The sequence below is a fragment of the Phalaenopsis equestris genome, unplaced genomic scaffold (genome assembly GCF_001263595.1).
Source record: "Phalaenopsis equestris unplaced genomic scaffold, ASM126359v1 Scaffold001048, whole genome shotgun sequence".
Taxonomy (NCBI): domain Eukaryota; kingdom Viridiplantae; phylum Streptophyta; class Magnoliopsida; order Asparagales; family Orchidaceae; genus Phalaenopsis; species Phalaenopsis equestris.
This window is the reverse complement of record NW_018165487.1, coordinates 138,256-151,356: the sequence shown is the minus strand read 5'-3', so window position 1 is coordinate 151,356 and position 13,101 is coordinate 138,256. Positions and strand designations below refer to the sequence as shown.

At 35.0% G+C, this 13,101-nt stretch overlaps 1 protein-coding gene across 1 annotated transcript; it reads right to left on the bottom strand.

Moving 5' to 3' along the window:
* Positions 1-8,685: 8,685 nt before the first annotated feature.
* On the bottom strand, positions 8,686-9,884 carry LOC110032887 (GEM-like protein 5). The gene has a single exon (XM_020736665.1). The coding sequence runs from the start codon at positions 9,802-9,804 to the stop codon at positions 8,800-8,802; it is 1,005 nt and encodes a 334-aa protein (XP_020592324.1). The 5' UTR covers positions 9,805-9,884; the 3' UTR covers positions 8,686-8,799.
* Between the last annotated feature and the right edge of the window lie 3,217 nt (positions 9,885-13,101).

Below are 13,101 nucleotides of genomic sequence, written 5' to 3'. Positions count from 1 at the left end.
ACAAGAACATTAAATTCTTGTTCTCTTTGTTCCAATGAGACAAAGAAACTTCCTTGTTATAAGTAATTGTTCTGGTTGTTCTAACCTAACAAAGAAATCCAACTATAAGTATTCATTTATGTTGTTCCAATTGGATGGGAAAATCTAATTATAAATACTCATTCGGGTTGTTCGAACCCGGTGAGGAAATCTTGTTGTGCTACTTTGCAGGTATTAAAGGCTTTCACGCATCTTGTTTGATGTGGTGAAAATTAAATTTTGGTGACGATATCGTATGATGCCAACCACACACATCTTGTTAGGTGTGGTGGTAAGACCCAGTATGTGAGGTAGCTCCCAGGTGGGAATGACGCCGGGAGGCTGCCAAAATTCAGACTGGTGGGACCGAGCATATTGGTAAAAGTGAATAATAAAATGATACTAAAATTATAAAAATAAAAATTAATGCGTGTTCGAGTTATTCCTATTTGGCAGGGAAATCTTGTTGTATTCTTTTGGAGGTATTTGCAGCTTCTTAGGTACGGTTGGTAAAAATATATTTCGGTTGAAGTATCATATGACACCAATCATGTACATCTTATTACTGATAAGACCTAGCTTTATGATGTAGTCCCTCAAGCAGTGATGACACTGTAAGGTTGCCAAAATTTTATTTGAATGCGGCTAACAAAGCTCTAGGTCTTAATACCACCAAATCCACAATACACAATTGAAAGAAACATAAGGCGATATCGAGAGGTTCAAAATGAGACTTTTCACACACTCCACACCAAATCTGCAACACGCATGTAAAAGCAGAAAAAAGGCGATATTGAGGGATTTAGAGTGAAGCCTTTCACATGCTCACCACCGGATTCACACACGCACATCTACAAGTGAATAGAAGGCAATATTGAGAGTTTTGAAGTGAAACTTTCCACATGCTCGCTACTGGATCTGTACTACTTTTATAATAGTAGATAGAAGGCAAATTTGAAGGTCTTAAAAAGAAAATTTGCACTTTCTAACATGCATATTCCTTAAAATTATCAATGTCAAATTAAGTTCACCTTGAAGAAAGTTAAGTGCCTTAAAATTTGTGCATGATATAATTGATTTCGAGTCAAGCACACAACCTTAAAGAACATCAAATGTCTCAAGGTTCTTGAGAGTAGATCATATAAATAAGTTGAAAATGATTACGCACTATAAGTTCTAAATACAAGCATGTGCTCCGAAAATCATACTAAATTCCTAAACTTATAGACCTAGAATGCTGCATGGGTCAAATATATATTTAAGTTCAAATCAAATTCATTTTAAAACATGTGTAAAGCTATTTGAAAATAACTTGAATCAATCCACATATGCTCCAACTAGTTTGTTAAATGTTTATGCAAGTGGTATGAGAATGATGTGCAGGCAAAGGGCCATCGTTCGTATAGGGCAAGCTCGTAAGTCTTACACATTTTGGTCAGTCTGATCCTCCTCTATATAGGGATAGAAACTGATAAGACTGAGCTCACAGTTCCTTCAAATTAGAATCAGAGTTGACAAGACTGAGATCCTGACATATTTATCAGATCCTCCCTCCTTATGAGGACCAGATTTAACATAACTAATACTTTAATGATATTTAAATAGTTTATTCCTCAATTATGATTGCGTTGATTGTGAATTTCAATTGGAGGGGTCCACACATAAAATTAAAATATTTTAAATCATAAAAAAATGATAGTTAAATGAGAAACCTATACTTAAAAATCAAAACCTATCCACATTTCTTAATTGTTTATCAAGGTGGGAAAATTTAATGTTGAATCAAGCTCACAAAGAGTTAAGTTTATATTAATTATACTACTAATTTTGAAAGTCAAAATAATTTTGTACTAGTAAGGATATGCCTCGAGTCATCTATCTGCGTGATTTGTTGAGTAGACTCCATAGAAGTGGTTATGACCATAGCCATATGACGAGGGGTTTGACTAGCAAGCTCCATCAAGTGGTTTGGCTTATAGGTTTCATTGTAAAATAGTAATAGTTTTAGTCCATTTGTTCCCCAATGGCCTTCTATCCATTTGAGTTATGAATTATTGGGTTTATTTGATAGAGCACAAAGCCCTCTTTAAGCTAAGGTCAACTTAGATTAGTCCCCTTAGACAAACACTCACTTTGGGTATTTAAGGTTTCCTTGGATGAAACAATCCATGGTTGTTGCAGGAATCTTTACGTCAGGTTGGGTCAACTATCTCCATTGACTATGTAGACAAAGGATCATGACAACCCGAGATGACATAAACATGAGATATTGATCAACTTCATCATCATTTCCCTCACCGTCCACTTTTAACCTAATGGTGCAATTTAACATTTTTTTTTGTTTGTGCCCCTTACTCTTCTCTTCTATGTTCTAGTCAAAATGGCTTCCTTAATATCCATCCTCTTCATATCCCTTTTCTAGGTCACCCTTGCCTAAAGAAGAAAAAAAAGAAAGACTGAATTGATGGTGGACAAAAACTCAAAAGAAATAATAAAAAAAGAAAAAAAAAAGTTAGCTATAAAAATATTTATGTAAAAAAATTTTCATATCATAAATCAAATAAGAGTCACATAAAGTAAACCAGATCATACTCAATCTAAGAGAATATACGAGAAAGATAATATAAAGAAAACCTTCATAATCAAACTAGAATACAAAGTTAAAAGTATTTTATTTTAGATTCAAACAATCCTTCCACAAAGACATCCTCGTGATCAAATAAATGTTTGAGAAAAGCCAAGAAAAATTGAGATATAAGGTGTGGTGTTTGTTTAAAATAGCCCCAAAAATATATACAAGGAGATTTTTGGCTGTCCTAGTAGGGAAGACTTCTCTAGTCATCAAGGTAGAATTAGGCCATCAGGCAGAGGGTGAATCACCGTAATCTAGCGGGTATACACCACTAATCTTAAAGAGCCTATGGTAGATGCCATAAAAAAGACCTGAAAAATAAAATTTTATGCATAAAGGGGTATAACAATAGGTAAGTTGAAGGAGGACCTGAATTTGTAGAGATAGTCTGGTCGAGGCTCCATAGACCTTTCCTTTCAGATTATTAGGACCCCAAATCTACTAAGTTGTGGAGTTAGTTGACCCAACCTTGCTAGTGATCACTTCATCAAAAACTCATGTGCTTCTTTGTCTGAAGTGATCTAATAGATCCAAAGTCAAATGAAATGAATATCTTAATATTTCTCTACAAACCTTATTAAGGACCACCAACTAATGAACCTCAAGTATTGGGCTCTCATGGAGTAACTACAAAAGACATTGAGGTTTCAAGTTTATCACAAGATCTAGTCTACATTTATATCACCTCTCAAGCACTGCATGACTAAGCTAGTGTGTGAGCTCCTAAAAAAAAGCTAAGCCTAGTTGGTATAGTAAACTACTGAAGCCATGGAATGGAGTCAGACCACCACCAAAATAATTAGCAGCAGTAGCTAATTTCACTATGCAAACTTTGTAGAATATTGGGAAAACAAATTTAAAGTGATTTCTAGAATCTATGGCCTACTTTGTATTCCACACAGAAGGAAGGAGTTCAATTCGAGCTGGATATGCATTAAAAGGCTTATGAGAATGGGAATGACTTTATTGCCCATGTCAGTACAATCTGACTGAGTGAATCAATTCTCATGCCACACAAAGTGAAAGCCAAATGTTGATTCTTAAAACTTTAAATTAGAAGGAGATCCAAAGGTATCAAATCATATAAAGGTTAATCACATTAGCATTGATACTTTACCACGAGGAAGGGTATACACAAAATATTAAGTACTAGTTCTCATTATTCTAAATAGACAGGAAAACTTGCTTGTTATAAGTGCGGGTTTTTCAAATCCGGGGGACAAATCCTACTATAAGTATCTATTTTTGTTGCTTTAATGGGGCAAGAAAATCCTGTTTTAAGTACCCAATCAGGATATTCTAACTAGGTGGGGATTCTTGTCATGCTAATTTGCAGGTTTCAAAGGCCTATACACATCTTGTTATGGGTGATAAATTTAATTTCAATCGTGGTGTCTTATTACATGTACCACAAATATTTTGTTAGGTGTGACGGTTAGACCCAACTTCTTAGGTAGCTTGCAAGCAGGGATGACATTGGGGAGGCTACTGAAATTCAGACAAAGGGGTCCAAGAAGATTGGTAAAAGTGAACAATAAAATGCTACTAAAATTATAAAAATAAAAACTAGGCACTCATTCGAGCTGTTTCAATTTCATGGGGAAATCCTGTTGTATTTCTTTGCGGGTTTTGAAGATCTAAGTGCACGTTGTTAAATGTGGTAGGTAAAAATGTATTTTAGTCGTGGTGTCCCACGACACAAGAAACACACACCTTATTATGTATAGTGGTAAAACTAGCATCCAGATGTAGCACCCCAAATAGGGATGATGCTGGGAGGTTACCAAAATTTCATTTGAATGTTGCTCCAAAACTCACTGAATTAATCACCATTGAATCTGTAATGCATATCTTGAAGTAGACAGAAGGCGATATCAAGGGGTTCAAAGTGAAGCATTGCACATGATCACCATTAGATCCACAACAAGCGTTTATAAGTGGACAAAATATGATGTTAAGGGGTTTGAAGTGCAGCTTTGCACATGCTTACCTCAAGATCAGCAAAATGCATCTAAAAGTTGATAAAATGTGTTATTTAGGGGTTCAAAGTGAAGCTTTGCACATGCTTTTCCCGGATCTGAACCACTTTTATAGTAGCAAACATAAGGGGTCTTAAAATGAAATATTAAATGTTTTAGCTTGCACATTCTATAAGATTATCAATTTTAAATCAAGTACAACATCTTGAAGAATGTTATGTTATTTAACATTTATCCATGAAATTATTGATGTCGATTCGAGCACACCACCTTGAAGAAAATGAAATGCCTTAAGAACCATGCAATTAGATTATATAAATAAGTTGGAAATTATGCATTATGAGTGTTAAATGCATGCTTGTGCATGGGCAATCATTCTAAGTTCCTAAAGGTATGCACCTAAGAATGTTTCAGAGTCTATATATACTTACATTCCAATCAAATTCACTTTAAAACATGTGCAATGCTATTTAAAATAATTTGAAACAATAAGTTTAAACACCTACGTGTGCTCAGACCAATTTGTTAAACCTATACACACGTGGTCTAAGAATGTTCTACGAGCAACGAGCCACATTGTCAATAGGACAAGGCTGTAAGTCCCACACTTTTTTACCAGTCTGCTCCTCATTTTTACAAGGACAAGAGTTGACAAGAATGAGCCCCCAGTTTAATCCTCCTTCTTGTCAAAATTGGATTTGACAGGACCGAGCTCTTGATATATTAGTCACATCCTCCTCCCCATGAGGACTGATATTGGCATGACTAATAATTTTGATACTATTTAAATAATTTATTCACCAATGATGTTCATATTGAATATGAATTTTATCCAGAGGGGTACACTCATAAGAGTAAAATTTTAAATTATAAAAAAATGATATTCAAATGAGAAATTTTTCACATAAAAACTAAAAGCAAAACTTATCCACCTTCTAAAAATTTTTCGTGCTTGGAAACAATCTCATCGACTATCATCATAAAAAACTTTATGTCAAAATACCTTCATTATTAAAATAAAATAAAATATAAATATTTGTTTTTATAAAATTTTTCCCTTCACTAATCATATGTTTTGAATTTTTTTTTTTTTTGAAACATGAACTCACTAATCATATGTTTTGAATTTTGAATTTTTTTTTTTTTTGCAACATGAACTTTCATTGAAATTAGCAACAATTATTTGGCAGACATTTCCTTGAATACAATGATCTTTCAAGATTTTTTTTTTAAAGTGAACATAATATTTTTTTTCTAAGAAAACCATAAAGCAACTATTGGTTAAGAATTTTTGCACTATATTTTGTGGGATAAAATTTGTTAGGCTTTAACTAAGAAAATTTTTTAGCATGTTAGTGTCATTGGAAGAAGAAACCTTTGTTCTCTGCTTTCATAGAATTTTTTCTTACTTCTAACTTTTTTTATATCATGGATGAATGATATTGTTAAAAACTACATAGCTAACACTAAACATTAAGGCAAGAGGAAATTTGTTTGAATGCAAAGGTATGGGAAATTCTTTTTATCAATTTTTATTTAAACGTATACTAATAATGTATTTTTGTAGTATGATAACCAAAAAATGTTGAGCTGTGTGATAGTGGCTAATGATGTTGAGTGCACTATTATTAATGATTGTTCAGTAATTCTTCAAAGAATGCTTTTAGTTTTTCCAAATGGTCTACTAAAATCCTGCTCTAAAAATTTTAGTTCGGTACACTTTCTTCCATTAAGATACATTACTATTTTCAATAAGACATTACATATGGGGTAAAGATTCCCCAAGTATCTAACCTACTTGAGATCTTAAATTTCTTATGCACGGTCATTTGCAATTATCATGGGAATGACTAATTTCTTTACAGATTATGAAGCAAGTGTATTTTCTTAAAATTTAAAAATTATGTGGCATGCTTTCATGTAAAACTAGCAAAAAGGAGCAAAACTTCTCAATAAGAGACTTTTCTTTGAATTAAACCAATGGATTCACTTTTTTAGATGAATGATTTGTGTCTTCCTAAGAAGTAGCAGATATTGAAAAAGATGCTAATTTTCTTTCATATTAGGAAAAATATAATAATTTAATTTATTTATATACAAAATATAGAGTCTTCAAAGTGAGGTGTGTTTTACTAGCCAATGTATAGTCTAATATAGATTATTTAAGGCTAGTCTTTTTATTCAACTAATATGGAGTGCAGGATAGGTTATTCAAACATATTTCTTCCATTCAAGTGGGGAGGTCACACAAATTTTCATTGAAAATAAAACTTGATAACGGTTGTTGAGTGAGTTATAATACCTCAAAATTTTATCAAAGTGGTTAAAAGATTATAGCGAAAATATTTTAATAAATGTAAATATTATTTTCTTAACACTACAGACATTCTTCAAGTATTCTTATGCATTTTGGATATATGAATCTTTCAACTAACCTGAATTTTGAATAAATACTTTAAAGTATATGAATCTTTTGGATAAATGTCATTGATCTATTTTAATTCTAAACACATCCATCAGTTCTTTTTATATTTCTTATCCATAACAATGTTTGAAGCCCACCAATGCATTGCATCTTATTTCTTAATTATGAATTTTACCTTTACTAAAGTCCTACCTTTCTTCTATTTAATGACAAGGCGCCACATATTGAAATTTAATCGATAACTAGTTATGATGATCTCAACTTTGGGCATCTTAAATGGTTCACAAATAATAAAAAAATTTAAGTTCATAAACAAAATTGAGGCCAACCATGAATAGAAAGTACATTATGAGCTTTCTTTAGAGAACTAGAACGTTGTGAGAAAGTAATTTTTCAATACACTATAATATTCTTTATATTAACTTACATATGGAGGTAAATGATAATATCCCACTTTTTTAATCAAAAATAAATAATAAATGGTTGATATTAATTTAAAAACTGATGAACTTTTATGCATTTATAAAATTTTTAATTTCTAACCAAATTTTACTAACTAGGTATTCAAAAACTTTTAAAATTATTTGGACTCGAGAAAAATATAACAAAAATTATTAACTCAATAATTTAAATAAATTCTCAAAGACTTGGATTGATTATTTTTCTTAGAAGTAATGGTTAAAAATATAAAGTTTATTTATTTTTAAAAAAATTTTAGGACTATAAAGATGAATTGTTTTAATTTTCAATTAATTATTCTTCTTTTCATCCTTAATGAGTAAGGCTTTCATTTTAAGAAAATTTAACAAAAAATATTTAAGAGGTTATTAAGATTATGAACATGACCCATAATTTTCACTGTCCACATGCTCAATCCTAAAACCTTGCTAGGGAATATAGTCAAGCTAATGCTTGACCAATCCAATAGATTATGGGCCCTTCAACTGGCCCACTAACCATCAATAAGGCTTATGATGAACTATTTCAAGTACTTTAACATTTCATTCATAGTTTGCTTGGTTTAATCCCAAGTAGACCATGGGGATCTAGTTTAAACTTTTTTCTTGTGAATCTTAACCATAATCTAGCTAAATGGCTTTAGTTGACTCAATAATATCCTTTAGCCACTACTACCTGCTCATGGTTGTAACTTTCTGCATAGCCCCGATAGTAGCATAAATCTATTTTAGTGGCCTCATATTATTTAAGAGTACCATTTTACTTACTAAACCTTATTTGGTATGTACATACACACACACATATAGATTATAATCGTAAATTATATTAAATGGATATACTAAATTCTTACTGAATTTTGGTATTTAATGATGTAGATTTTCTTTCTTTATCTTTCAAATATTTATTTTTAATAACAAAATTAAAAGTAGTAAAATTTTAATTTAATTCTTTAATAAACATGATTGAATGCATGATACATTAGATATTAAATCAATATAAAAAAAAAATTACTATAACCTTTTTATTACTTAACATAAATAAATATTTTTGAAATTTTGTAAAGCTTTATTTCAAATAAAATTCTTGTTATCATTTTCACATTTTTTATTTTAAAATTGAACAAAAAATCTAGTAAAATTTACCAAACTCCATATGATACAAACACACTATTATTAACAAACAATCTCCATAACACTCCCAAATCATGATTCGCTAATCCAATTACAATTTGTAGGATACACATCAAGCACCTAATACTCTCACCAAATCACACACACAAATCTTTTTCACACCTCTTTAGCTAAAGCTTCTCCCCCTGGACCAGCTACATGTGGCCCCGCCGGCCAATGCCCCGCCGTCCCTTGCCCCGCTGGCCCCTGCCCCGCCGGCCGATGCTCCGCCGTCGGATGCCCCGCCGCCCACTGCCCCGCCGCCATATCGTGAACTGCATTCAGGAGATGGTTCGACGCTTTTTCGTAGCTAACGAAACCCATGAACCAGAACTCGTGCCCATCCACCGTCACAACCTTGATATACTTTTCCGGCGGGTTCTCCCTCACCGTCACCGGATCCACATTAGCTATCTTTTGCAGAGGGATAAAGACCTTATAGAAGCTCCACGCCTCCTGCCCCGACGGCGCCTTGAAGCTAAGCGGCCGATCGCTGCAGAACGCCACGTTCGCCGTCGTTAAATACAGCGTGCCGGCTACAGGACCCGTGGTGGTCGACAGATAACAAGCGAAGGTCTTTTTAACCCGATCGGAAGGGTCGGCCGGGAAGCTTTGTCGGTAGAGTGTCTCGAAGCCACCCTCCGTCAGCGCTTTTGCCGTCAGACTCACCTTTCCCCAAGCGGCGTCCATCATCGACGGCGCCGTTCTCAGATTCTGCCATACGTTGCTTGCCAAAGTTTCGGCCTTGCGCGTCCATGAGTTGAAGGCGTCGAGAATTGTTTCCATGGGGCTTGTTCCGCTTGATGGGCGGCTATGATTACCTGACTCGAACAAAACATATGGTGGACGCTCCTCGTCGCCGCGATGGGGACCCCAATAGGCGGCCGCCTTCTGGTTCTCAGGGTGTGATGGAGGCGGTGCAGGAGTGCCCATCTGGTGTGTTCCCCATTTTGCAGGCTCCGTCTGAGCAGAGCTAGCTCCTTTTCCCTCTCCGCTGTGGGCAGTCCAGTAGGTGTTGGCCTGCTGGTTATCTGGGTATGATGGCGGCGCAGGCGCGCCCATCTGGCTCGCACCCCACTTTGGGGCATCCGTCGAAGCCGCGCTGTTTCCTTTCCCCTCCATGGATGATAAAAGGATGCAGACAAAGTGTTTGATCAAAAGCCTGAGTTGATTATTTTGAAGATTGGCAAACTGGTGCAAACACATATATAAGTGCGGCTTCGGGTTGTTTTAGTAATTTTGATCGTTTGTGCCTTGGCGAGGAGGGATGCGCATGAGACGGTGCATTTGGCGCAGCTTGTCGCGGGTTCTCGCGACGTGTCGTTAATTCTCTTGACGTGTCCTGATGAACTTATGACCCGTAGCATTCTTTTTCTTTCTGCAAGGGCTGATCAAGATTAATCTTATCTTAATTATTTATATATCATAAAACTTATAAAAGTTTACATATATACCCAACGGTTATTTTGTATTTATATACTTAGGAGCCTTTTTTATGTGTACATATTACGTGTTATTTGAGATTTCAATTTTATTTTGCCATGTTATTTTGAATATTTATTACTCTATTTTTTAGTTATCTTTTTTTAATAAACTAATTTTATCCACTTCATTAATAAATGCATTTTCTAGTTGATGCGAGCATCACAATTGCAAGAGCCATATTCTTCATGTATATTTGTATATTAGATCAAGGCAGCACGAATCTCACACAAGGATATGACACACATCAAATGAGGCGGGTACGTAGCTGAGATGTGTAGTCGACACTCAAATCTGAAGGCCGTTACAAAATACCAGAGTTGTCCGACCATATGACGAGCCGACTGACCTCAAGGTCGAACAAAAAGCATTCATAGAACTGGCCGAGTTGAAGATATCCATTGAGCAGGGAAAAGCAGGCCAAGGAACTGTGATAGAAACATTGGTAAAACCAGACAAGAAGACCACAAACCGTCATCACATGGTTCGTCCAGCTAAAAGACTAACGAATGGGAGAAAATCGAGCAAGCGAGGGGTCACCCCATCAGTAAAAATTTCATTTGTATAATGTATCATGTAAATTATTTTAGTATCCCTGAGTTCTTTTGTATAGAAAGTAGGCATAAGGGCAATTGTATATATAGGGTACCTCCCATACCTATAAATAGGGAGCCCTTTCATGAAGAGAAATGCTAGCACTATGTTCTATTGTTAATTCCCTTCCTTTACTTATCCTACGTGCTCTATTTATTAAGCGTCGGTAAAATCGTCCAAGAAACTCGAAAATAAGCTACCAAGAAGGATACCACGAGGAAGATGGTACTACAATAAGTAATGGAGATAAAAGAGCAACTAATGCTTGAAACAAAGCAAAAGATAGGCGCTTTCCAAGAAGCCTTCCTCGGCGTTCACTGATGGGGTGAACACCGGTTAAACCAGACAAGAAGACCACAAACCATCATCACATGGTTCTTCCGCCTAAGAGACAAACAAATGGGGTGAACATCGGTTAAACGAGGGGTCACGCCGTCAGTGAAAAGTCCATTTGTATAATGTATGATGTAAATCATGTTAGTACCCTTGAGTTCCTTTGTATATGAAGCGGACATAAGAGTAATTGTATATATAGGTACCTCCCATACCTATAAATATGGAGCCCTTTCATGAAGAAAAATTCATTATGCTCTATTGTTCATTCTCTTCCTTTATTTATCATACATGCTCTATTTCTTGAGCGTGATTCCTAGACATTGTTGGGTTCAACGCCCTAAAATGTGTGGTGAGCACGGGCTCACTCCTCCAATAAGAAGTGGAGCATAGCTCGACGGTAATACCGTCCAAGAAACATGAAACCAGGCTACGGAGAAGGATACCACAAGAGAGATGATACTGGAACAAGTAATGGAGATAAAAGAGCAATTAATGCTTCAACTGGAGTAAATGATGGGCACTATTCAAAAAGCCTTGGCCAAAGAAGGCCAGGACCCGCAAAGTCAAATCCCCCCTGCCTAAACTCCAAGCACAACCATATTGAGAGAATAAGCAACGACCCACGAGATGAACCGCCACCAAACGATCAACAACCCCAGATAGAGGGAGATGGGGATGACAACTCCCATTACCAATATAGCGTCAAATCAAACCCGGTAGAGAAACATAGCACCGCATGAACCGCGGCTCTCCGCCACGCAGGAAACACCATTTCTAGACAAATCTACGAAGTAGAACCACCATAAAAATTTAAGATCCTGATGTGACTTTTTATATGCTTAATTTTATATATTCTATATAGTCACAATGATATAAACACAAGTAAACATATCGCTCAAGTAATATAGGACTTTCTGATTAAGCCCCAATTATCAATCCCACGAGGAAGCGAGGAAAGATGTCCTTAGTCAAATTCCAGTTTAATACTATTAGCCCTTAGTTTAGAATATCGATTAAAATGGTATTTTATCTAGCAACTACTCCTAAATGCGAATTTTAAATATAAGAATATTAACTATTCATAAATGTAAATATTAAATTCTAAAAATAACCCTTTCTGGATGAATTGGTTTGGAGAATTTTAAGATTTTCAAAATTACTATTCTTATGTAGTGAGTTGGATAATGTAAAGGAATGAGATACATTAAATATTGTATGTGTCAAATATGAGCATTTTTAATTCTCTACCTTGATTCAGTGTTATAGAAAATCATTGGCTAATCATAGGCTTACTCCCTAAATCTGTGGCTAGGCTAGGAGGATACTGGCTCCGACTCCAAAGCTCCCACTTCCCTTCCCCTGAAGACTAACTCTCGCTTTAGTTCTTTAAACACTAAGACTGAATTGAAGATTTTAGTCTGTCACCATAAAATCTCCAATTCTACGCCCATCAAAGTATATTTCCCTATTTATTTGCATCCAACCCCCATGAACTTCACCATCCATGAAATTTGAATGTAGTTATACTTTGTTGAAAATTACACCCCTCTCGGGTTTTAATGCAATTACAACGAATTTTAACATTACAACAGGTCTTTATTGTAATGTAAATGAAATGCAAGTATGAATTGCAACTAAAAACCATCACATTTATAATTAAAACTTCTTCAAGCATGCATCCCAAAGTCCAAAACATGAGTCCTACTCATTGTAAAAGAAAAGTAAAAGGAAAATAATGACATAATTCTTTCATGCCACTATTTTCTAAGAAGAAAGAGTAAGCGAAACACATCACAAAGCACGAAGAAAACATGATGAAAAACTTCATTACATCAAAACAAATCCACTAGATAAGTGTTTACAAAATCATAAGATAATCAAGAACGCAATACTTAGGTTTTTTCCCTTGAAAGAAAGATGAAAATCTCTCCCACAACGTCTCCCGTCGATCCATGCAAAGCTAGAACATTCCCTTACATATTCTCTCAAAATTCCCTCACCAATCTC

What these genes read in the sequence shown, in the direction of transcription:
- LOC110032887 (XM_020736665.1), bottom strand. Translation starts at nt 9,804, where the DNA reads ATGGAGGGGAAAGGAAACAGCGCGGCTTCGACGGATGCCCCAAAGTGG.